Here is a 27,452-nt window from a genome sequence, read left to right as displayed (position 1 = left end):
CACGCTTCCAGCATGCAGAATTTTTTCTCTAGGTTGTCCTTATCATACTTCAGTCTGGCTTGAAGGTTTTTTCTTCTGCAGAAGTGGAGTTCTTCTTGACCTACAACCTCACAGTACAGTTCTGTGCAGGGCTCTAGTGATGGTCTTGTTTGAGACTACGATTCCTGACTTGGCTAAGTCATTGTAATGACCCTGGGTCATATGTTTTGTAGTGTTTGTTGTGAATGCAGCTTTGCCTCCTCTCCTGCTGTGTGTGAGTGGTGGGAGTGGCTGTCAGTGAGTCTAGCTGTGTCACTGAATGTCTGTGTTGCATCTGAGGTGTGAATGGATGAGTGTGATTAGGTCCTGGTGCTAAGGCTGATTGGCTGCTACCAAGATTGCTGCAGGTCCTAGTGCTGAGGCTGATTGGCTACTGCAGGGATTGCTGCCACCTGAGAGACTCCAGAGAGCCTACAAATACCTGCTGCTGCAGCCTGCTCTCTCTCTTCTGCTCCAGCCACTGCCAAAAAAGCAGCTTGTGATTTGTAGCCTTGTGTGTTGTGTATATATGTGACCAGTTAGTGAGTAGCATTTAGTAGTAGCACCCAAAACTTTACTGTTACTTTTTGAGCTTTAGACATTCAGCCGATACATACTTAAATTGTTAAAGTTTCAGAGTTTTCATAATTACTGTTCAGTTGTTTAACAGTGATGTAGAAGCCAACCTTGTGCTTAGATTTAAATTGTGTGCTGTTTAGAGTGTTAACCCTTCTGCATTAACTGAGATTTGAAAACCCCAGTTTGGTATTTAGTTTTGGTAATTAGAAATTCTGTTACTTGGGGAAATCTTTTTTTCCTGTGGGTTTTGCTCTGCGTTAGCAAAATAAACTTGTGTTTAACTTTTGAGAAATCTTCCTGCTGCTTTCTTGAGAGTGGATGGAGTCTGAGCATTATCATGTTGTGTCTAGGTTCCCCAAGACCAGGGACATAACAGTCATTCACAAGTGATTGTTGTTGTTGTTCTGGGGTCTTTAGTTTTCTTCCTAGAGACTTAGAAATCTCTCTCTTTCTACATCTGCCAGGCTTGTTCTGGACTGTGTGGCTCTCTTCTTCTCACTCCAGATCTTGACTCTTGGAAACGCTGTGACAACTTTGTGTATCCTCCTGCTTTGTAAGCATCAACAATTCTTCTTCTCAGGTCTAAACTGATTTCTTTGGTTTTTACCATGATGCTTTCATGGGAAACATTATGTTACTTACTAGATCCTGTCTCATAATGGTTTTGGATTATTACTCCTCATACTGCCTCTTAAGTTTTAGGGAAAGAGAGTGCATAAGTGCTGTTACCTACAGAAGAGAGAGGAATAAAGAGACAAATGTTCATATGATCCTGCCCTGATGTAACTACAGCAACCTGGTGGCTGTTAGCTCATATGGTACGGTTCAGCAAATGCTGCTTCTACTGTCGTCATGTCAGTAAGAATAATTGACTGGGTACCACAGAGCAGTCTGCCATGTCTGTCTGTCAAATCATGGAACAAATCTATGACTCTCTGATCCCCTCATCTCACACACTGACCATCATAACAGACAAAAGACTGTGCAGTCTGCCCTCCAAATCAAACAGTTGAGTTCAAGCTCCAGTACTGCTGTGTTCTGACTCCCGTTAGTGCCAAGTCATGGGGACTTACCTGAGGACTTAAAGCATCCGGTTCTTTAAGGACATCCATTTAAACTTGGCAAAGCTCCTTAGAACATAAATTTGAAGAGCATTAAATAAAAAGAAGCTGCTTAAAGAACCTCATCTGTCAGTACACTTTTATGTTGTTTCCATCAGCTAATTTCTCCTTCCTCTTGGAAAAACAAGAACTTTTCTGTTACACAACCAAAGCACATTACATATCCTTGTTATTTGCAGGAATCTGTGTCTATATAGAGATGATAATCTGACTCCTATTTGAGATAAGTGACTGTATTATTACATTCAATAAACATGTAGGTATTTGCAGTACCTTCATTTAAATTACACTAATTCTACCATGTAGTACTCCAAAGTTTTAATTCTACAGTACATGCAGTAGTTCACTGATAACTGTAAATCCAATGTGTTTATATTCACTTAATAAATGCATTTTTACTAAGTCTGAAATGTTCTGATCTTCACACATTAAGGCACTCTTGTTTTGTTTCTTTATGAAGCTTTATCCACCAAACATAATCCATGCAGGAAGTTTTTTTGACAATAATAAAACTTTAGGTGAATGTTAATTATTCTGTGGCTAAAATGTCAGCTGATTGCAACAAGGGACCCCTGCAGACTTGCAATCAAATTTCTCTTCTTTTTCAGTATTTCTCACATTTACATTCACAGCCTGATTGTGTAGATAAATATTAATAAATGCCTGATGAAGACCTTCAAAAATAACATGAAAATAACACCAAATCCAGTGACATTTCAGCAGTAATGTTTGTTTACATCCTGAGCTGCTGAGGCATAACGCTCAGCCAATAAAGCCAAGGGAGACTGACCACTAAAAATAGACCAAACGAATGCCACAAACCCTGGGCTTAATTCAGAACGACAAAGAGCAGAGATCATTTCATTTGGATAAGTGCTGTCTAGTAACAAGAGATGGCAGGAGACAAGGAGGAACTAAACAACATATGTGGAGAAACTGATGGCAAATTGATGCAAGGCTTTAATACTCCCCGCCTGTCACCTGAAGCGCACAGCTGTCCTTTGATGCAAAGGAAATAATTCGCTGATGTTTATTCACGATAGGAGCAGAGAGCTCGCTTGGTGAAGGGGGGGTGATAAGAGGCTGAGAGAGAGGGGGGTGTGGGGGTCACGGAGGCAAGGAGGGAAGGACTGAGTAAGATGGAGGAGGGGATGACAGGTTTCCACTGAAATGTCCTTTAAGCATGTGATAACCTTTGGAGCTTAAAGTTGATATTTGTGTTTGTTATACGCCTGACATATACACTCATTGGTTAGGGAATAGCTGTTCAGCTGCTCATTAACACACATATCTAATCAGCCAATCACATGACAACATGGTTAAGATTCTCTGATGATGTTTAAACCATCAGAATGGGTAAGAAAGGTGATTAAAATGACTTTGTAGGTGGTCTGGTAGGTTTTCACGTTGTTTATGCAAAATTAAAACCCTACTGATCGAGGGTTGCAACAGAAATCAAGACTCATCAGACCAGTCTTCACTTTAATCACCTTTCCTGCATCAGTGAGCTCCTGGACAGTCTGAAGAATACCTTATTATGGCAAAAATGATAATCACTTTTATTTTAACAAGCACAATACACACTGATATTATAACATTAACTTTAAAATTCAGAAAACTTAAATCAAATTAAAAGAGTGAAAAAAAAAAAAATAGTGTAAAAAGTAGAGACATTTATGCCGCAGTGACGAAAGCATAAACATGTGACCGTTTCAAATAACAGGTCTTCAGGGCAAGAAGTGTAAATACTCCAAGCATTTTTTTAGTGGAGTGAAGGGAAGTAGGAACTACAGTTACAACAGCCCTTACGTACCCATCATCCTTTGCACTCCTGGCTTGATCTAACAGCACAAGAATGGTGGATGCTACAAGGGAGAACTGAGTGATCTGATGGTCTGGCTGAGTTGTCTAGAGCAGGGGTTCTCAACCTTTTCAGCCCGCAACCCCCAAAATAAAGGTGCCAGAGACCGGGGACCGCCACTGTACCTGAAGGTGGTTGAACAGCCAGGACCATTTGTGTGCAGACAAGGCTGTCCATAAGAGGGATAAAGGGAGAGGTTTCTGGGACCCAGCCAAACTGGGGGCCCATGGAGGTCAGCAAAACCATGGTCCATTGTGAAGTTAAGCTGTGAAAACCATATTTTATATGTGACCTGAATAATAAACACTCTTATCAAAGAAACAAATATCGTTTCTATTCATTTAGCTTTCTTTGGATGAACAAAACTACAGTTAAAAACACAACTTAAATGGGTTAAAAATATCTAAAATTGGTTAATAATGACTAAAATGGTCAAAAGGTGGTAAAATTGAATTTTTAAAGAACATTACTGGGTTAAAGGGGCAAAAATAAGCACAAAAAGAGGTAAAAGGGGATCAAAAAGTAAGAGAAATGGCTATAAAGTGCAGTAAAATGGTGGAACTTAGGTGGAATGGGATGAAAATTTGATATAAATGGGCAAAAATGGGTAAACTTTGGTTAAATGGGTAAAAGGATGGAAAATGTGGAAATAATGGGTCAACAGAGGCAACAGTTGGTTTAGAAGTGGCAAAACAGGCAGAGAAAACTGATGGCAAGGGTTAAAAATGGACAAAAACGGGTTTTAAGTGGCAAAGATTGTGCTAAAATGGCTAAATTGGTGTTATAATGTGATGAAAAGGGTTAACATTTGGTAAAATTGGTGTAAAGTGGCAGCAGCATAATTTTTAAAAATATTCTTAGTTTTTAAGGCATCTGGTGATGCACAAGGGGGTCCCGAGCCCAAGGTTGAGAATCACTGGTCTAGTGTGTAAACCATAATAGAAATCTTAAATCTGCTGTTTTAAACCCAGGTATGGTTTGCAATAATCTTTAAAAAATAATCATGCATGTCATGCACAGTTAAGGGGTTAGTGATATCGTCCATTATCAACCATCTGTCTGGCATTACAGCTGCAGCTGATTATCTAATGATACATTTCATTTAAATAAGTGCGTTGTTTAAGAGAAACATGCCTTCTTTGCGCTGTGAAAACGTGGTTTTAGTCACAGAGTTGTTGATTTCACACACAAACTGTGACATAATCTAACAATGGAGCATGTTGCCATCCTAGTCGTCTTTGTTGCTCCTTTATTCTAGCGATCCGCCTCCACTCGACCGAGCAGAAGTGTGATATGTTTGACTTAATATGTGCCTTTTTGTTTGTTTCACTCAGAGTAAGCAGAGCGTAAATACACACATGCAGTGTAACAAAGTTCCAAAGTCAACCAAGCATCACAGGGAAATAAAAACATCTAAAAATATCTCCACATGTCTAAAAAATGGCTAAAAATAAAACAGGCAGGTACGCAGAGAGAGGGAGAAAACGAACATTTCTGAGTGAATGACTGTAGGCAGGGGGTGATTACATAACTCGGCGACAGCAACACATTCTTACATCATATTTCTTGTGTGTCATTCTTCAGCAGGCCCATTCAGCTCTAAACACTCGTTGATTCAGCCTTGCACACACACAGCCGCACACACACACATTAATACGGACAGACAGACAGTCATGGGTGTAGATGCAAACCCTCCCTCCCCCTCTGCCTACACACAAACACAAATTGGTCCAGAGTGAGCCAGGGGATGAGGCGAGGGTCAGACTACTGATGGCTTGCTGCCCAGGAGGAAAACAAAAGCAACAACAAATTGTTCTCTTCAGAGAGCTCAAGAAGATGTTGCAGTGCTGCTATCTGTGTTAAAATGACAGTTACAATGCTGCTGAGATAATAGGGTACAAACACAAGACGATTTTCTCTATGCTGAGTAGAAGAGCTGACCATTGGGGTTAAGAGAGCTGGGTCTGGGTCTTTCAAGGAGACAACACATCCTCCATCAGGAGGAGGGATACCATGCATTTGAAATCACAGTAGTAATGATAAATGTGGTGTTTGTTCTTAACGGGCAGCAGTTTTGGTTTATGCACTAAATCTGCGTCATAAGGTTTTAACATCACAACTACTTCCCAATTAAATGTCACAGCATCAATGCGACTGTGTGTCCATGCTAAACTCATGTTAAATAAATGAAATAAATAAGATACACTGTAGGGAACAATACCACATAGTTAGGATTACACACAAACATTGCAGGAGCAGGTTTAACACAAAAGCTGCTTGCCAAGGTTCAGGTAATACAACTTGAAGTTCAGGCTCAGTGCCAAGCTGAGAGGTTAGGGCAAGTCACCAAAACTGCTTTGTTAGGTCAGTTAAAGGGACAGAAACCAGGGGGTCAAGTTTAGATGCCAAGTAATGGGCTTTATGTAACACAAGAACTTGGTTTGGTTAAGGCAGTGGTTCCCAACCTGGAGACCGGGGACCCCTTTGTGGCAGTGCCCCTGAGGCGGACCGCCACAAATAAATTAGGCCCGCCACAAATAGATTTACCTGTCTACCTGTTTGCCTTTGCTCTGTGAATGTAGCATGTCGTTACAACTCCGGTACAATAGGTGGTGGTATGCATCACCTCTGCCAATAAAACCAAAGAAGAGGAGGCGCCTCTTAATGCACTTGGTCCGCCAGAGAAGAAGACACAGCAGCGTTAACGCAACATTATCATAAAGATCTCTTGATACAAATACATGGGCAAACAAGTCCAGAAGTCTGAACAGCTCGAACTTATCATGTTATATTAACCTGTCTCTATATTAACGTAGCTGGAAGCTTAATATGTGCATAGACATTAACTCACGCTATGTAGTAGTGTTAACCAACAGGCTAACCACTTAAGACATGTTGAGCTGCTGCCGCTGGTTGGGCAGCACTGTGCATAGAGCGGTTCTGCTTGTTAGTTATTAACTCTGACATGGATGTTCACTCATTCACACAGCTGAGTACATTTAAGAAACACATGAAAGAGTGAACAGACATCAGTGCCCATACTTATGTGATAATTTTGTGGATTATTGGTGCAGTTTTAACAAAGTTATTATCTTTTGAATTAATCCTTAGGTGAAAACATACCTCCACAAGGAGAACACCTGGCCACCTGCTTGAAAATACCCATAAATGGACCTCAACATGCACCTCCCATATGAAAAGGCTTCTGAATAACCCACCATCACAAATAGATTCCGGTACTGGGGAAACACTGAGAGCCAAACTAAAACATTAAAATACAAGGAGAATCTGCAGATTTCTATAACCTGACACGTCAGATGGATGTGTTTCACACATCCATCTGGAAAACCTTCAATACTAAGCGTTTGGGAAAGGGCAGAGGATTTGAAAAAAACTCGGAGGGGGATTGGATGAACGTTCTGTCTGTCACATCTTTACGGGCCAATCAGAGCAACAAAACGCGTGACGTAGCCACGACCGAGGTGTGCGTGCGCAGCCACCGAGGAATAACGCGAACCATGGTGACTGTAGACATGTCAGTTCATGACTTTTGGTGTTTAAAAAAAAAAGAAACAAAAAACAAAAAAAACCAAATTACTGCTGTTCTTTGTTCTTTCAACAAAGACATGTCGTCAAGTTCTGATAAAGCTGGTGCTTTAGCAGCATCCACGCTTATCTCTTCCACCATAATTGCATCAGCCTCTTGTTGCTGCTTGCTTATGTCACGACTCCGCCACGCCTGAAAGTACTGCCCCTCGTTGCTGATTGGTCCTGTCACTTTCTAACCGGGCCTAAACTGTTCAGACGGGAGCTTTGCAAGATGGATTTGCCAGTGAAAAACAAGGAAACGGGTGTATCCATCTGCTTTGCAAGGTTAAGATTTCTAATCAAACGGGTTAAAATTTGGTTGGGGAAAAAAAAATCCAAATTTTCGAGATTATAAAGTCTTATATTTACAACATGTAAGCTTCAAAAGTCCTTAACAAAAGGACTTTACAAGAGAAAAAAAATCAAAATTTCAGAGTTTATAAAGTCTCAAATTTTGACATTAGAAACTCAAAAACTTAAGTTTTTTAAAGCATAATTTTACCACAGTGTAAAGTCAAATATTTATAAGAACTGAAACTAAAAACAGTGGTCAGATTTTGACTTTTGGCCTTTATAATCTAAAAAAAATTCTAATCCAGGGTTCAGGGGCTTTTAAAGTCATAAAAAGTAAGCCTTTTTGTCTTATGAATTAACTTTCAAGCCCTGATTTTTTTTTGTTAAATTAGCATTTCTTTTTTCCTAGAGTGGCCCTTATACACTATCGTTATAATGGATAGTTTGGATCTTTAGTCAAGAACAAGTCTATATAAGCCCGATATGTACTTTTATGAGTGCATCCAATGGGGGCTTAGGTTTCTTTGATGTGAGTAATTTACATACATGCATTTTGCATCAATGCAACATATTTATGGTATAGTGCTCTAAAATACACATATTTTAATGTATGTTTATAGCTTTGATTACCATTTTTTCATTCATCAGTCAATGAGAGAAACAATCAGACATTAATAAAGCTGAAACACCCACTTGATTATTTCTCCAGGGTTTAGTTAAGGCTTCAGTTTGGCTTAGGCATCTGCAGAAAACAAGCTGGGAGCCTGCCACTGACATCTTCCCTTCAGGGGGAACTGTCCCTTTTCACTACACACTATTTACCATTTCACCGTGTTTACAGTCTGTCATCAGGCCTCGCTGCTGTTTAACTATTCATTTCATTCTGCTGATGGAGACAGTGTACACTTTCATCAACATCTTTGCTAATTTTCATGCCCCTGCTTCTTTTCACTTCAAAGATGAAAAGTCATAAGTGATCTCAAAATAACACACAGATTCCAATTCACATGATTGAATGGATCAGTATCTGAAATCAAAAGCAAGCCTGAGCAGCTTTTAGTGCCGCCCAATGATAGCGGCTCTCTGATTAGAGTAATGCAAAAAAAAACTCAATGCTTGTTGGTTTTGTGTTTCTAATTGGAACAGCAGTGAGTGTTTTTGTTCATTAGTTAGTGTATGTGTGTGAATGATAGGTACTTACATTAAGGGCTTTTCCAGGCGACTCCCCAGGGAGCCAACTATCTCACCTAGTGTGCAGAATGCCTGGCCCAGGAAGTCCTGCATGGGAAAACATATAAGACATTTGACAACAAAGGTACTATTTGAGACTTAAGAGGTACAAGTTGCAAAAAGAAAATCTGCCACTGGTTAAGGTCAATAAACATAGTAACAGAGTTTTACTATATGGAGTTGTTCCTTGTAGGGTTCTTTAGCCACAAAACCTTCACAAATGAGACTGCTGCCTAATTATCACACACCCAAAAGTATGAAATGCCCTAACAGAAGAGTGCCAACAAAGTATGAGAGTATGGATTAGTCATTTTGATACCTTTCCCAAATAACTACATAAAATACTGCACTGAAATGAACCAGACTGCTTGGTATGAATGCAAACATCTCTTTATCCATTTTCCCCTGACTTTAATCAGGAGTATAATATAGAGCAAACAGACAGAAGCCCATTTTTTTCAGTTGTTTGCAATCTGTCTGTTTCCATCACGCTGGTTAGAATTGAGAGTGCTATTTTTGTGGACAACCTGCTCTTGCTGGCTAGCTGGAGGGAAAGAAATGTGGTACAGAAGGTGAGACTGGTACCACATCTGTCCAGTCTGGGCTAAAACTGGAACGAGCTACCCCCCTCGCCTCCAAGCTCATTATCTACTCAGGGCTGGAACTTCACTCGGTTGGCACTGAAGTGCTACTCTTTTGGGGCAAGCTTGTTTTGTAAAATCATTTATACTCTATGTTTTGTGGATCTGACCTAACAGCAGCAAAAACCTACATTTTTGTAGTCTGGCCTCAAAGTAAAACAAACAAAGAAAACTGTTGTATTGACAACTTTTTTTGAGCTTGCTTATTAAAAAATGTTTCTACCTATTGTTGCTTTTACTGTAAGGTTCACTGTCCATTTAATTTGGGTATCAACGCACTAATAAAGTATCCTGGAGTATCTATAAACAACCACAGTTTAGTTTTGTTTTTTTTTTGATAACGGTTCTGAAAAAAAAATCTGCAGTGCAATTTGGGCTTTTATGTAATAAATGCCTTAAAAGAGTGTTTCCATTTCCAGCAGAAGCACCACTGCCTGTGTTTGCATATGATGTAAAAGTGATGAAAGAAATCTTATGTTGGTCCAATTTGTCAAATACAGAACCTGTCAAAACAGATACATTATTTAGACGCATTGTGTCTACAGCCATTTTTTTTTGTTTCACTGCCACTGCTCATTTTCAGTACAAAGCCAAGCAGTCCAATGTTTTCACTGCTTAGCTTCATGAGAAAAAAAGATAAGGCAGTCTAGCTGCAGTTCATCTCTAGCAACAACTCTAACAGACTGTTTATCTGAGACATCTTATATCTCAGAACAGAAATACACACTGAAACATTAAAAAAAATTGGATTAAACCTCTGTTTAGGAGTAGAGTAATTGTTATCATAACAGTTGGGCTACGAAAAGTTGAAAACCTGACCTGCAAAATCTGATTACAAAATGTTTAGTAAAGCCAAGTTAACAGTCTGTTTACAGGAAAAAAGCTCATCCTCAATGAAAACATTCTAATGCAGCTATGTTAGCTGCATGTGATAACAAAGCCATGTAGCTCCCAGAACTATGTTGCTACATAGCTACACTGAAGCTTTCAAAACAGCCTCATAAGCTATGTATCCATACTATCTACGTAGCTAAGTAAGCTTTAGCTTTTAGCTATGTTAGCTCTGCATAGATAAGATAGCTAAAGCTAAGCTCACAAAGCAGCTGTATAAGCTACGTACCTGTGTTACCTATATAGCTACGTTAGCTTTGGCAGCGTGAGCTTTAGCAGACATTGCTTAGGCTACCTTGGCTGTAGATAACACAGCTACATAGCTAACGTAGCCAAAGCTAAGCTCACAAAGCAGCTATGTAAGCTATGTAGATGTATCTATTCCATCTATTCAGCGACATTAGGCTACGAGATGTTTGCCAAAGCTAATGTTGCTAAAGCTAACTTAGCTACACTGGCTTAGGGAGTAATGTTTACTACATAGCTAGTTTAGCCATGTTAGATGTTACCACCAGACATTTTTATGAATTAAGTTAAAGAAAAAATCTAAAACTGGAAATCAGTTGTACCGGCAATTTACCACACTACCTTTCTGAAATTTACGGCATCTCAGATGAATTGTCTGGCCCTTGGCACAATGCTCCCAGTTGAAAACAGTCAAATCTTGAAAAGTGCCACGCTCATTAATGTCCTTAACTGGCCAGTCAAGAAAAGGCAGAACTTCTTACTTCAGTGCAAGAGAAATCAATCTGACTCATCTTTTTTGAGTGTTAAGTTCCCAGGTTTATGCTACTGTCTTAATTAATTCACATTGTTTAAGATTTTTTTGGTGATATGTTCTTGAGAAAAGGAAATATGAAGCACTCAGAGCTATTTAAAACTTCACAAATACTTCAGTGGAAAGCAGAAGTACACTCACATAACCTTGCAACAATAAATTCAGGTGAGAAGCACCCTGAAACTGAGACTGGGCTGCCAGTGGTCAAGCAGGTCCAAGGTAGTAAAATGTTTTAATTTTTCTTTGCAAAGCCCTCAGACATCAATACAAATGCACTGGACATAGTCCAGGGTGAGCACACAGTAATACAATGCAGCCATTGTGATCAAGCAGCCAAAAATAATGAATATTTGTATCCTATATTTATCTGATTTAAAGCACAAAGAGCATTATGGCACATTATCAGATCCTGTCTGATGATAGCTTTTTATTATTTCTCAAACTTCTACAGTAATAGGAAGGAAAAGGAAGCACATGTGTACTGCTGCACACAAATATAAAGGGAAAAGAGACGGTTTCAGTCAATCATATGTCCAAAAATCACTTCCAGCACTCTTGGAATAAATGCAAGTGTCCTTGTTGTTTTATTGGACTTGGTAAAAGAAGTCTCTCTAAAAGGATTTAATGAAATGCGCACAGATGTGAAAGCTCTGTTCACCAGCAGGTGCCTAGTTGGAACTGTAATACTGTATGCCATGGGAAAAATTGGGAAAGATTTCAGGGTAATAAAAAAAGATAATCCCCAATCCTACTGTCAGTCTTTTTAACACTTTTATTTCACAGGATAGGCCTCTTTGTTTCCCCTGCACACCTTTTCACACTGAGCCTTTTATTTGACACTGTCAACAGTGAGTGGATAAATCAGTTAAACTCGTACCAATTCACAACTTTTTTGACACCGAGTTAAGCCCTTTTAATTAAAGATGCTGGTTTTCTATCATTTAAGGCCAACTGAAGAAAACTGATACAAGGGGCTAAATTTTTTCTGCTTTGGTCTCAGATTTAAAAAAGTAAACGATGATCTTACAGGCTCACATATGCAGTCATATGTGGTTATGGGTTGCTTTTATTCTGCTTTCATTTTCAGGATGCATTTTTAAAAGTAGGGCTTTGGGGGCATACAGAAATAAATACCGGGGCTTCAAAATGCCTGTCCTTTGTTGAGTTCTGTTTTTCTGATTTAGTAAATTGATTTAAAGTCATGTTATCGACTTCCTTCTTTTTTAATGCAGAGCATGCCCGGTTCAATGGCACATAAGCCCACTGAGCAGAGGATCCTGTGTCCTTGTTGATCACTCTAGGGTGACCACAAGAGAAAGGGCTCTGTTTGGATGGAGGAGCCTTCAGCCAGCAAGGAGAGCAAAGAAGAGAGAGGAGTGGTAATAAAATCTGTTCACAACAGGCAGGGAAATACTGTTTGTGCACCAATACTGAGGACTCCCCGACAAGAATGTGTATGACTGTGCGCATGAGGAGGCCTGCATTTGTATATATATATTTATATATGTGTGTGTGTGTGTGAGTGTGCAAAACTGCTTGACAGATGAGCCGTGCCGAGTCCGGCGGGCACAAAGCTGCTCCAAAGATCTTTGCCGGTGCTGAGCATTTCTCCCCCAGCCGAGGTCTTGAAACAAAAAGAGATGACAAAAAGCTCTGGCCTTTCCATAAGAAGAACGCTGCTAGCTAGCAAACCCAACCCAGCGCCTGCTGCGCCCATAAATCTACAGCTGGAGGCTGGGGCGCCTTAGATTAACAGGCTCAGAGGTGGCAGAGAATGAAAATAAAGGTTAGGAGGGTAACTCCAAATAAAAAGATCACAGCTGATTTCCACCACATGCTTTAAGTCTTTCTGATCAAAGTCATTTTTACAGATAGCACACATATTCATATGGATCTGTTTATGAGTTTCAGCAAGTTAAAGGGGTATTGCAACTTTCACATGAATGACATGAAAGGCAAAATAAATAAATGTCATAAATCAGCATACTGACAGAACTAGACAAAAACAGACCTCAGAAAGTGGGAATCTCTAGTTGCAATCAATGCTGCAGTCTTGGTTGTGCTCATATTTGCAGGTGCTCTGGAAGTCTCCTGTGGTTCACACATTAGTGTATAAAATATCTCAAACTTAGGGAACTGTTAGAGATCCACTTTGCTTTTACAAAAAAAAAAAACAATACAGTATTTCAAATATTAGTCCAGTCATGGCTTTAGGTCTTACATTAGAATACAGTGATGTAAAATTCTCCAGTTAAGTAGATTGGATTGATGACATAATTAAATGGACAGATGTTGGAAAAAATCAAAGGGACAGGACAGGATTTTCAAATATTAAAATAGTCATTCACTTACTAAAAAAACTACTTAAACCTACCTTTATACCTTTATTTATCAAGCAACAAACTAAGGCCTTAATCCCAGTCAATATGTGGTTTATATTAACACAGCACAGTTAAGGTCCTTTGTATTTTTTCATCAATCACTCCTCTGAACATATTGTGTCTATAAGTGCATTTCTTCTTCTCTTGTTCTGCATCAGTCTGTTTTCACCTCGTGTTTCTAAAGGCTAATGTGGATTAACAAAGCTTCTCACTTTATGTTAACATATGTTATGAATTCTTAGATTTTTAAGAAACTGGATGACTTTTTTTCCCCAGAAAAAATCAGTGGAAATTCACCTTGCTTGTTTTGGGAAACTTGGTGCACCTGAGGTGTCTGCTCCCAGCTGAGAGCTGTTGGTAATCAGCAGAGCTGGGAAGTTATATAGGGAGCAGGTTGCTGCTCAGTTTGCTGGGCTGTGAGTGTGTGAGGGTCGACACCATCAGTTGGCTTTCTCTTTGTGTGTGATCTAAAAAGAAACCTGCATGTGTGAGGGAAAAAAATCCCAAATATTGCTGATTCACCTTCCCCTTTCTTCAATGACTCCCACCTATTTTTTGTTTGTGGGTCATATTTTCACTTCATCTATCATTTTGATAGACTTAGAGGGTGGCAGAGTGGAGAAATAAACCTCTGCCACCTTTTAGAAACCCAAGACCCATTTTGGTTTTGTTCATGCAGTTTTCGTTAGTTTCCCCATTAGCAACCTTGGTTATCAAATTTGTGTTTTCTTGGGGGGAACATAACACATATAAAGCAAGAAAGTGAAGATGGGATTGCAGCCGTTTTATCTGTACTTGAAGATCTGTCAGTTACTATCAAATGACAAATTTGCTATAAAAAACCCATACCTAAAAAAGTAGGAGTAGGTAGTAGTAAGTGGTGACCAGATATCATAGGGTTAGGGCTAGGGTTACTCGCTTTAGCTCACTAGCTTTAGCTAAAGCTAATGGAGTTACACTAGCTACATAGTTAACATCACTATGTAAGCTAATGTAGCAATGTTAGCTTTAGCTTTAGCAACAAGGACATTAGCAGATCTATCTAAAGCTTACATAGCTACATTAGCTATGTAGTTGGATTAGCTTTGGCAAATAAAGCATAAGCTAATATTTCTTTAGTTTGAGCTTTAACTAGATTAGCTATGTAGCTATTTCATGTAAATGAAAAAATTAGTTTATGCGGCTAACAAAGCTGTAAAAGGTGTACAGTCTTCATCGTTAGCTTTACCCTGAGCTACATCAACTGCATTACAGTGCTTTTTATGGGGACACGCTTTTGTCTTTAACACTTCAAAGCCTGATAACTCAAATAATAACCAGACAATCCTTCTTTTATTGGAACTGAGATGTTTATTTTATCTTCTACCAGAATTCAAAAAAAATTCTAAAAAATGCCATAAATTCCACTTCTGTTTTTTGTTGTATTACATTTGATACATTAGACGTTTTGGCAACTGATAATCCACTGCAGGGAATTTGTAACATTTATCATTTATATTGATCATGTTGATTTGATAAAGGTCTTGTAAAAGTCTGTATCAAATATGATACAGCTTTAAAGCATTAAACAGACTGTTGAGTTGGTTTTTGACTTTCAACTTTTGGTGTCCTGAGCCTTAACTTAACACTTACCATGACCCTAAACTGAAGTTTGCTCCAAATTTACTCCAAAAGTTTTAGTGTGTATTTATGCGGTGACAGAGGCAGCATCTCACAGTAGTTGTTTGCAAGAGGGGGTGTCTGAGAACTGTGGTCTGCAGCCACACTGTCTTGGAAGATTTAGGTCTGAACTCCATTTACATATTGGTAACAATATCGGTATTAACTCAAATTAATTTGCAAATATTAGCATATTGGCTGTTAAGTGAGTGATTTCCAAGAGCCAGAACATAATTAAGTGAAAACTCTATCACTTTAGACAATAGTAAGACAAGAACAGCAAACTGTACAAAACCAGAATCCCATGTTGTTTGCTTCTAAAATGAAACTTTCTGCTACTAGGAAAGAAATCTTCCTGTTAGAGTGACAGGTTTTTAATTTATTTCTTCTTTAAGCTGAAAGCTTTTCAGATTGCCTCCTCTAAGAGAGACGTAAATTACTTAACGTTTCACTGGTGGGAAAAAGGAGAAGTTTTGAGAGAAGAAGACATATTTGTTCTCAAGTGATTGTAAATATAATAACGGGGATAAAAGTTTGATCTAGAATCCTGACTGCCTTCAAATAGTCATGAGGGAACATAGCCAGTAAAGTTAATTACTGTGTGCAAACAAAGAAGCTATTTCCTTGCCTGGATCCCTGTGCTGATCAAGATTAAAATAATGAATAAAAACTTTGAAATGAAATTACTGTTTTCATGAAGCATATTCTTCCACAAATATAAACTGGAGACTAGTGCACAGAGCTATTAGAAGGAAAAAAAATCCATTCCATCTCTGTGTCGTGAAAATAAGAGCCGCTAATTAGATTTACTGTACGCTCTGTCTTCACACATCCTCTCCTACCGTCATATCTGCTTAAGGTATGCAAACCATATGTTGAGAGAAAAACATCTGCTGTGGTGGGAGGAAGGAAGAACCCTCGAACACTGCCACTGAAGATGCCAAGAGAGATACTGTACTTGTGTTGAATTTTTTTTTTATCCTCTCAATTTTCCTGTTATTTAAAGATGTGCGACAGGGAATGGACTGTGCCCGGACAATGGAGCCATCACTGCGTGCCAGATCTCTAATCCCCCACATCTACAGCGACGACAGGATGCATCCAAGCGTCCTCGGCCTTCACGCTGAGAGTGAGTCGCTACGCTTACATTGCTCAGCGCTCTGAGTGGAAGCCTGGGGGCACGCAAGGGATGGGGCTGAGAAGAAGATCTCCGCCTGCAGTTGGCGATGAGTATAAAGCAGAGTAATAAGAACGGGTGCCAGGGGTGTTAGAGACAGAACTAGAGCAGGGTGCTGCTGGAGCTTCTGTTCGAACTGAAAGTGAAAGATGGGGCTCTAGTGCGGGGAAATCTGATGGCACAGGTTTTAAATCAAAATAGAGGTCAAGCAAAACTAAAAAGGCAGCCTTAATATAGTTCAGAGAGATTTTACCTACACTCAATCATCAGCACTGACAGGAGGTCGAACTAGGTGTTGACAAAACTGCACTCTAATGAGGAAGAACATATCTCTGAACAGCTGACAGTTGTCACATCCTTCATGTGTTAAAGGAATCAAAAATGACAATCCTTCAGTTGTATAATTCGATTGACATGGTGTTGATTTCATTCAGTTTTTCAGCCACATTTCTGACTCTAGTTCTTTGTATTTCCTTTTTCGATTTTTGTTTTTTTCACATTTTCCTGTGTTCCTTGTGTATCTTTATAATCATTCCCAGGTTGTAGTTTGTAGTCTTTCATGTGTGATTTGACACTTGTCCATCCCTGTGTTCCTCATGTGTTCATTCATAGTATTGCAAAGGTGAGTTTCTAGTGTTTCCTGTCTTCTATTTTCTAGTTACTGTTCCTGGTGTTTCATACTTAGATTCACTTCCTTGTATTTCTCTCTATGAAAATTTCTCTCTCCTTGACCAACCAGGAAATCTTTTCCCTTCCACCATGATGAAGGATCTACTACTTCCTTCAACACGTCTAGCGTGTGGCTGGCCTTTGCAGCTACCACTGAACTTACAGTACATGCTGCTGCAGAATGGGGCATTTCATTCTAAAGTGTTCTCAATCTGCTGCATGTTTACATCACCTGACACTGTATATTTTTGTGCAATGACATTAAAAAATCTTCTGACACGTGTTAGTTAACCAAAACCATAACAGTCTGAGCCAAAACTTGGGTCAGAAAGTGCTTTACTGAGAGCTCAATGTGAGCTGGAGTGATGTCTTGATAGAAAATGAAACCATTTTTCCACAGTTGTTGTCTCCTTCTTCTGACTTTTTCTCAGTTTTTGTAGAACCTGCATGTTTTAGTGTTGGTTCACCCTTGACCCTTGTGGAACCCACTCCTCCAAAATGGTACCCTTAAGGCCTTTACACATTAAGGTCAACGTGAACAAACAGCACGAAAATGCGAATAATTCAGAGGCGAATTTTGTTGCCCCCTTCTATGCACATCAGGAGCGACGTAATTTTGTGTATAAACTGCGCACAGTGTGTTTTCTCTTGTCCTCTAATAAACTGTGAGATATACTGGAACAGTAGATAAAAAGGAGGTTTCTCCCTCTTTCTCTCTCCTCTGTGCGTAAAGGCACATTTTCATTCACTGTGTCAGCCAAGTTTGCTGAGACGAGAAACAAACCTTTCCTTCATTCTTTCTTAAATATCCACCCGTCCATTTACTATACTGCCTACTACATTGGGGGTTGTGGGTGGGGCTGGAGCCAATCCCAGCTGTCACTGGGAGAGAGGAGGGGTACACCCTGGACTTGGTTCACTGTGAGAGGAGTTAACTTTCCCACAGTGCACAGATCGGCTCACCTGTTTGGGTTGCAGACTGGTCAGAGGAATAATTTTAGTGAGCTGATTGATCCTGAGCGTTTAGTAGCTGAATGTCTGAGGTCAGAGGAGACTGTGTTGCTAAATATTTCATGGCACTAAAGTCCTGTTAGTTTGGAAACAGCTCCAGCTGTGTGAGAAGTGCTTTTATGTTCACATGGACATGTCAGGCTGCCTGTCTCTCTCTCTTACCAGGCTACATAAGGAAAAACACCATTACTGACTACAGACAGATATGGAGAGGACGTTTTTGCTCCTCTGTCTGCTTTAAAAGTTGGCAACAGCGAGTGTTTTAACTCACCAGTAGCATACTCATTGGAAGCTTAACTTGACTTGCTACAGGTTAAAAAAATAAATAATTTAAGCAAATTGTCTGCAAGAAAATAATCATATCTGGTGTGCAGGGACCTTTGATGTCAAAGAAACTATCAACATGGCCTTGAATTTAGGCTTTCTTTGTCATGCTTTCCACATCCTTGATGACAATGGCGTTTTCCAATGCATTAACAGATGTTTTGGGACAACTTTGGCTCACAGTTATCATGTTCAAATTTTTAAAAATTTACTGAAATGTCTCTTTATCAATGTAGACCATTTCTGTTATCATTCTTATACTGAGTCATCGATCATTTCCAACATTTTCTACAATTTATTGAATGTTTTCAGAAGTTTTTGATGTACAACGGCACCTAGAACATTCATGTTCTTAGACTTCCTCTCTGCCTTCACTAAACCTTTTGTTTTATTCAAACATTTGTACATGTGGCATTCAGTGGCCCCCCAAACACCATGTTAATGTATTAAAAGATTTGGCTGCAGTTTTAATCAACAGTTGTTCAGCTTTTTAGGTAATTATTTCCTGACGCCTTTGCAAAAATACACACACTTCAGTCAGTAGCTTGCAGTGAACTAAAGACGTCACTTATTGGAAACTTACAGCAGTTGTGCATGAATACTCAACCTTTAAAATATAACACCCAATGTGGCTGTAACCCATGTGCGTTTATCCTGATAAGAGCAGTCCCATTACCTAACAGCCATACCTTGTATTTCTTTAGCACGTGAACACAGCATAAGAAGAAAGTGCCTGTCAAGCCGACTGTAATCTAGCATGATAGCGCCTTGTCTGGCATTATCCCTTCTTTGTTTTATAGCACATAGACACAGCAAGCATGCAGCTCAGACACATTTGTCAGAGGCAGTGGCTGTGTAAAAAGGCTCTGAATGCCTTTGGTTTGGGTCACAAAAATCCTGAGTCGTTTCTTTAGGAGGTTTAAATGCCAACACGATTGCTTTGTCCCTGTTGTGACACTCTTACCTTTGACATTCTGATTCAAATCAGGCTGCTATTGTACTGGAAGGGTAAACATTTGTGCTATATAACATTTCCCTGAATGCATGACTGATTGTTGTACAGCTGAGGTGAAGGAGACACTCACGTGTTTCGAGAGGTTGTCGCTCTTGCAGTCCAAATCGTACCTGCAGAGAAAAGAGGAGATGACAGATCAGAGCTGGGGCCTCCACAGGCTGAAAGGTTTGAGCAGCAGGTCGCAGAGTCAAAGGCTGCTTAGAAAAAATGAGTACTTAAAGTGACAAAGGCTTCTCTCCCTCATCGCATATCATTAAAGCTCAGCACTTCTCGGCTAATCACTGCAAAGAAGCTGCTCAGGGTTAAAGAGGGCTAGTCATAATTGAAGTAGCAAAAAGCTGATCTCTTTTATGCACGGCGGTATTACAATGAAACTTCACGTCCTATATGCATTGTGTGGTTTCAGCATCACGGTACATGCCTTTTGATAACTATATCCAGATATTTAAAAATGCTTCAAGCCAGTCTATGCAAGAACAACTAATATTGAAAAGCCTTTCTTATGCACGCACTAGTAGGATTATTGACATGAAACATTTTAATGAAGCATGACAATGCAGATGAGGATGATTCTGCACTGATGAAGATGCAGATGGGTGGCTGTAAGCTATCTATAACCTATTCTTATTAAGTTATCATACATGTTAATAGGTTTTGTTTAGAATGCTTGTGCTTTATCCTCTTATTTCAGTGTGGGTATCAAATGACTTTAATCTGCATTCGTCCCAAACTGAGAAACTAGGATGACATTAACAGCAAACAGCTAAAGAAAAAAAATTACAACAAAAGCAAAGAAGAATCAAGCTCAAACACAGGACACGGTACTTCACCTGCTCCTTATACAAGAGCAGCAATCTCATTCTCTCCGTCTTTCTCTCTTGCGAGCATGATGCTGATCATATGGATTAACTCAAACATCAGATACACATACTTTGGCAGGCTTAAATGGTTGCCTGGCCTGAGTTTTAACGATTTGTGGGGCACACTGATGTCCTAGGTCCTGCTACCACGGTACTGTCTTCTTTAAATCAAACTGTTAAATGAGAGCCGCTGGCTGTTATGTGATCCACAACAATGTGAGTTTGAAAACACTGAAATTCTTCATTCTAGGTGCAGATCAGTGAAAAAAAGAAAAAATAATACTGGGGCACCAATGGCCTAGTGTTTAAAGTGCACCCCATGTACCAGGTCTGGCCTGTGGCCCTTTTCCGCATGTCTCTCCCCACTCTCATCCCTGTTCCGACTCTATCCACTGTCCCTTTCTGTCAAATGAAGGCACAAAAAGCCTTAATTTTATTCTTGAATTTTATATATCTAGATTTTATGATATATTTCTAACCTGACATGTTTTCAGGCTCTATAATGTGTCTGCTAGGATGATTATGATGTTGGAGTTACATTGCTGGCTGAATTTTTCATGGGTTCTCCTGTTGATGGGGTTTTGTCTTGTCTTATGTTCTTTGCTCTTGTTATGATGCTTTGTTTGAATTGTAATTCTGCTTATTGTCAAAGCACTTTGTAAACCTCTGTTTTGAAATAAAGTTAGAATTATTATTATTAAGTTGAACTTACAAATGCTGACTTTTCTGAACAAAGACTGGCATGGTTACGTAACATAAATAAGGTACAGGTGTAAACGGCTGGCTATTTATTCTCTCCATCAAGCTGGATAAACAACCACATTTGTGTCCAGATGTGTCATCAACAAACATCACATACCTTATGTGTGTATTTCAAATATGTTAAATGAGATAGATCTAAACATTTAAAAAGTCTTGACTGTATTAGTGAATGTGTGAAGAATCTATTAACAGGAAGGCAGACCAAAGCTCCTGCTGTCACAGAGCAAACACCAGCTTAAAGCCTTTAGGAAAACAACCCTGGTCCCACATCTTCAACCCAAAGACAGAGAGCTTTTTATTTTTGTTGCTTTCTAATCTAAAAAACATTTTTCTGTCCAGAGGTAATTTTAAAGATGCTGTCAGACTGTTTGACCTGGAAACTTCCAATTAAATCTGATTCACTTCAGTGATTTTTTGGCAAAGTGTCTGAAACCAAACGTTGAAGTGACTTAAGGAAAAAAAAAAAAAAAAAAAGAGGTCGATTTAAAGGTCACATATTATACCCTTTTAAGACAAGTTTATATTGTTCTCAGAGGTCCCCAAAACATGCCTGTGAAGTTTGTTGCAGAAAAAAACACTCCAGTATTGGATTTTTTCATGTCCAAAAACCCCCCAGTTTCAGCCCTGCTCAGAACTAGTTTCTGTGTCTGTAGCTTTAATGTTAATGAGCTGTCTGACTCCGCCCCTGACCACACCCCTCTCTGGAAATGGATGTGGAACTCTTGATGTTACAAGATTACAGATGTTTGTATCCAAAGGTAAGGACTTATCCAGCATCTCAGCTGGCAACTGAGAGGAAGATCAGGAGAGGAGGGCGGAACTTTCTTTTAAGTGGGGAGGGCGGGGCTAACTCTCCATATGACATCATGAGGGGAAAATCTGAGAACAGCTTGTTACAGCACACAGTTTCTGAAAGGAGGAGAAAGAGAAGGGGAAGGAAATGGATATTTCTGGTACTTTGGGGGATTGTGGACAGGCCAGGGGCACATATTTTTGTTAAAAAAAACTGATAAAGTTATTTTTGCATAATATGTCCCCTTTAAGTCCAGATCCAGTACCTCTAACTAGTATTACCTAGCTTGGTAGTATCAATATTAAAGCTTAACTGTACAAGAACCCCTAGAGATAGTTTCATTCCTAAACATGTAGACATCATGATGTGTGTAAGCTGATGTTGCTCTGTTTTCTAGTTACATAAAACCTACTCTGTTTATGCGTGCTTATCTCTATATACCCATGCCTATGAGTCTTGATTTCCCATGTTGTCTTTGTTGACATGTGAATGTATATTTGCATCTACACATTTGTTTCAGCTCTGTGCGTGCATACATGGAGAGCTGCTAATGGGAGAAGTCAAATTCCTCGTACGTGTCAACACACTTGGCCAATTAAGTCGATCCTGTTTCTGATTCTGACGGGACAGTTGGCAGATATCTGAGGTGCCACTTTGGATGAAACTTTACTGAGTAATGTGTCTCACTGCTCCACTCTAGCATGTAAGCTGCATTTGGCCAAAGCAGAGCAGTATAGTGTTTGATTGCTCGCATGCCTTCACTTCAGCTAAGAGGAACGATGCATCATCATAGTTTTCTCACACTGATCACTCCATCTGAGCTTTCACAGCAACTTATCATGTAAGAACATCTATTACTTACAAAAACAAGCCACAGTGAAGCACATAGTCACTAAGTATTAACTCATTTTTCTACTGATAGAAAGAAAATGCATGTTTGAATTTGAGAATACAAAAGAGGTGATTATCTTGTTTGATTTGTTTTAAAATCCAGATTAAGTGATCTCAATACCAGAATTTTAACTTTTAAACAACAAAACTAAAAATCTGTCAATACAAGGGCTGGGTATTGCCACTGGTTTCCTGAATCGATTCAATTCCGATTCTCGAGGCCCTAATTCGATTCGATTCTCAATTCGATTCAGTATCAATTCATGTAGAGATATTTTAGTAAAAAGTCCTATGTTGCTTCTACATTTAAGAGATTCTCAGAGAACTTTAGTTGGAAATAGTACAAACAATGTTCCAACTAGGCACATTATTACAAATTTCAGGGTTTGCATCAAAAATTAACCCTAAACTATTAGTATTTACATCACTATTTTACCTCCATCTGGCACATCCTGGATATGGTCTTTTTTTGTTCAGTTTACCTCTGTCTTTGTAGTGTTTAAATCCAAATTGCAGTCAAGTTTGGAGGTTCCTTCAGTGGAGCAGAGCTGCCAGGCTCCATCATGTTTGTTTTTACAGAGATAAGTCACTCATTGCAAGTCCAAGCTGAAACTCTTGTTGTTAAAGAATAAAAATAAGTAAATTTGATCAATTATTTTTAACTAATTATTTTACTAAAAAATATTACTAGTAGTAACAGTCATATTTTCAGATATAGTGCTGAAATGTTTGTCTGTCTGCTGTCTGTGAGGTGTGTTCTATAGACACACACCTATGCTCTTTAATGTAGAGACCCACAGCGCTTATAAAAAGAAATATGCATCATGTTATCTATCATATTATGTACATTGTATGCTGTTGTGAATGTTAAATTATGCTAACTTGATAGAAAATCTACATGAGATATGAGTTTGTTACTCATATCTTTACAAATGACTGAGCGCTCCGTCATTTCTGTGCTGTAAACAGCGGGGCCGTGCGTAATTTGCGTGTGAAACGGAGGAATAGAAGGTCATAAAATTAAGCACACTGTACAGAGCGATGCATACGGGGTTTCACAAATCAGTCAGGGTTTGCTCCTCTTAAACGTAGCATCCCAGACAATCACTACTGTGTGTGTGAGTCTGTCTGGTCTGTAGCAGCAGCGGCTTAAGTGCTCTCCACCTGTAGAGCTCCACTGCTCGCGCTGCACTGGCAGGAAGTTTACGTTTGAGAAAGAGATATGCAGCTCGTATTAATAACGCGCCCAGATTTTGGGCGTGAGATTTAAACCTTGAATTAGAGTCTAAACGTTTTTAGAAGCGAGTGCTGATCAGCTTTCAGGCTGCGTGAGTGACGTAAGTCTGAGACTGGTGGCGTGAGGAGCCGACAGGAGAGGAAAAAAGGCACATATTAAAAGATTGATCTTTGGATTTTATGGATCGATATTGGATTTTAAAAAAAGAATCAATCTGAATCGGAGAATCGATCTTTTGAACCCAGCCTTAGTCAATACCTGTTTAAAACAAGTCCTGGAAGTTTTTTCTAAAGCTGCAGCACAGCTGGATGCTTTTTAAAATTGAAATAACAGCGATTGCATCCTTTTCATAATGTAGGTATTATCAAAAAGTTTTAAAGAATCAGAAATGTTGATACCTTTAGTTTCAGCTATGCAAGAGTACCCTCTATTCTGAATTAAACCTGGTTTAAACATCTTAATATGGCAGACAACCTCTGATAGGTCATAAAATTAGATTTGAAAATGGGGATAAACTAAGCAGCATTCTCTGCTGTTTAAATATTAAGCCAGGGAGCAGTTGACCTAGTGGTTCATGGCACGCCCCATGTATGCGGCCCGGGTTTGAATCCAGCCTGCCCACGTGTCTCTCCCCTGCTCTCTTGTCCCTGTTTCCGATTCAGTCCACTGTCCTCCTTTATCAATAAAGGCATAAAAAGCCCCCTTCCAAAAAAGGAATATCAAGCCACTTCAGAAGAGCAGCTGCCACCGGCCATCGGGTTCCCACTTGAGACTCGCTAAAGTCATGAACATACCTCGTGTTAAAATGCCTGTAATAAACATGTTTACAGCATCATACTGTTTTATGAGGGTTTAAGGCCCGCCTCAGCTGTAGCTCTTTGCCTGGTGTTAGGTTGATCTACAGTTAGGTGAAGCCATTGTATCCAATATGACAACCATATAAATATTCCCTTCATAACCAGGAAGTGACCTCACTGAGACTTTTCCCATGTTACGGGATAAACCTAGGAGGGAAAGGAGCCACCTGCATGAAGCATTTCTCTGGTGGCTGCAATAACTGCAGGGGTAACTGCTGTGTCTGCTGTCTGACAGCATAGATGGATTAGAAAAGTCAGACAACTGCTGATAGAGGTACCCAGGCCCACAGAAATTACTGGGCCCCTCATAGACTCCATTAAAGGCCCTTAAACATTTTTGATATTCTTTACATTGTTGTCAGAAAAACAGTCATATGGATATTAATGTTGAAAGAAGTAAAATGTGAGATACTACACCTCAACTCTTCCTGGTTTAAACAGACCTGGTATGTAATACTATTTTCCTTTAGGGGCATTACATTTTCTCTTGGTGTTTAACCAGTGTAGAGAAGCAGTTTGTGAGAGACAAACTTTTCTGAAGAAATGGATTTTGTAGGTATGAAACCTACGTAACATCACTGCCAGTCCTATAAAATACTTGGAATGACAATAACCAAAACTTCTGTCCAGCTTCACCTGAAAGTGTTGTGATGTAACCAGTAGTTAAATAGAAAAATACCATAAACAACTTTTTAGCCTTAACATGGACCCCTAAAAGAGGCATAAAGTGTGCATTATTGATACACAGGCGTTCAAATTTGACGACTCTGTCCTGACAGATCTGATGAAATACGTAAATCCATTCATTCTAAATGCCTGTATTACTATGTTTTGTCTAATTGAATAAACAAATTTACTAAATTAAAATAATTTTTAAAAAATTCTTTGTACAGAGCTGAGCCTGTAATGCACTTAAATTTAACAATTACAGCTTCTCTATAGCTCCCAAACCTGGCTCTTCCACGCAGACGTAATCATCCAAATCCATAAAGAACAGCTACACCATGATAACCATGTGAATCCCTCACATGCCTGCAGAGTGATTCATTCAGCCGTTTCTTCTCTTATAACCTGTCACCTTCCTGGCCATCTCAGGTGTGGGTCAATATAAACAGTGCGTTTGTGTGTTGTGTGTGCAGCAGCATGCAGCAGAGTGTGAAAAAGGGAGCCTGAGCGTTTCTTTCTACAGAGAGCATGCCATGTACGATAAGACGCCTGCTGACAAAACTGCTAGACTGTGAGTTGTTTCTCTACAGGAGAGGAAGCCTTCAATTCACTGTTGTTAGCACTAATGTAATTCTATAGAGCACAGAAACATGCTGCTGTTATGCAGCATGCCATCGGCACCATGCACAGGTGTGCTTCATGTTCTATTCATCCCACGCTTCTGTCACTCCCCAATGTTTATAAATGATTCATCTAACAGTGAGGGACCAGGGCTGGGAGATACGGACAAAAAATCCATCAGTCCATTAAAAAAATAATCTAATGAATTAAAGGTCTTGTCATTAATTAATTGCAAATAATTGCATATTTTAATAATTTGTACATTTAAATAGGGATGTTCTGATACCATGTTTTCCTTCCCGATACAATTCCGATACCAAGGTGTTGGGTATTGGCTGATACCGAGTACTGATCCAATCCTAGTCTGAACTTTCTGAAATGACTGTTCAGACTAGCAAATTATTTTAGACCTACATTTGACTCAAAATGGCTCAACAAATAGAATCATAATGTACAGCATCTCTGTGACCCTAAAGTTGTTTTCCTGCTGATTATTAAGTTTTGCTGTTAAATATCAGAATAACAATAATACAGGGGGCCGCATCACAGGCTCTCTCTATCGCTCTCTTTTTTGTTTTTTTAAATACAAACCTTTATTGCACTTTTCCAAATAATTATAACTCGCATATTAACAATTGTTGTATACAGATATGTACTTAATGTATAAAGTTGTATAAATCACAGTAACATATGAATTCAATAAATGAATTTGAAATATTATAATTACACTTAGAAGTTAACTTGACTCTATTAATCACAACAAAAAACTGAACAAAAAAATGAATTAAAAACATCCTAACTCCACTTTAAAGTGTTGTCAACAGTTTAACTTGAATAGGATCAAAAACATATGAATCATACAGATTCAAAACAACAATCCTTATTAAAATGTAGCAGCTTATTCTGAGATGTAAACCTAAACATTAACACTGGAATAAAACCCAAATACAAGGCACTCTTGTTATTTCAGTGCAGTTTCTAAAGGGCGACTAGAGCTGCTACATCACTCCCCCTCCCCTCACTTTTATTTCTCAGAGACTAAGCAGTGACATGGGGCAAACATCAGAGCTCCAAATGTCTGTAGTGAGGCTAATAGCAGTGAAGTTGCCTTTCTCTAGCATGCTATCACATACTATGTTTTACAGCTCTAGTAAAGCAGTGTCAGTAATGTAACGTGGAGACAGCAGGGCATAGCGTGGGTCCAAATTCTCCACCACGGAGTCGGGCTGGTTGTCCAGCGCGATGAATTCGACCATCTTTTCTGTTATCTTTTATACCTTATCCATCTCTCGAGGGTACTTGTCTGTTCAGCACAAGTCCAGAGGTTGTTGCTTGAAGCTGCCTGTTGCTGTAGTGAAATCTCCATATTCCGCTGCATGTTTTGATTGGAGATGACAGATCAAATTTGTAGTGTTAAATGCAGCTCTGCTGCCACCATTTCATGAAACAGTCGTGTTACAGATGCTGCAAGTGGTCGTTGGACTGTTGTTGCTCTCAAGTTTGAAGTTTTTCCACACTACTGGCATTT

The 27,452-nt window shown here is 39.3% G+C and overlaps 1 protein-coding gene across 1 annotated transcript in view; it reads right to left on the bottom strand.

Moving 5' to 3' along the window:
* Nucleotides 1-27,452, bottom strand: part of LOC121515219 (copine-8-like) — a 145,536-nt gene that overhangs the window by 54,654 nt on the left and 63,430 nt on the right. The window contains exons 5-6 of the mRNA XM_041795871.1: nucleotides 19,308-19,347; nucleotides 8,663-8,739 (exon numbers count right to left, since the gene is read on the bottom strand). Of these exons, the coding sequence (XP_041651805.1) occupies nucleotides 8,663-8,739; nucleotides 19,308-19,347 (117 nt within the window). The remainder of the gene's footprint in view (nucleotides 1-8,662; nucleotides 8,740-19,307; nucleotides 19,348-27,452) is intronic.

The sequence above is a fragment of the Cheilinus undulatus genome, linkage group 9, assembly GCF_018320785.1.
Source record: "Cheilinus undulatus linkage group 9, ASM1832078v1, whole genome shotgun sequence".
Classification (NCBI taxonomy): Eukaryota; Metazoa; Chordata; class Actinopteri; order Labriformes; family Labridae; genus Cheilinus; species Cheilinus undulatus.
Note: the sequence above shows the minus strand (reverse complement) of the source record. Positions and strands in the feature narration are given on the sequence as shown.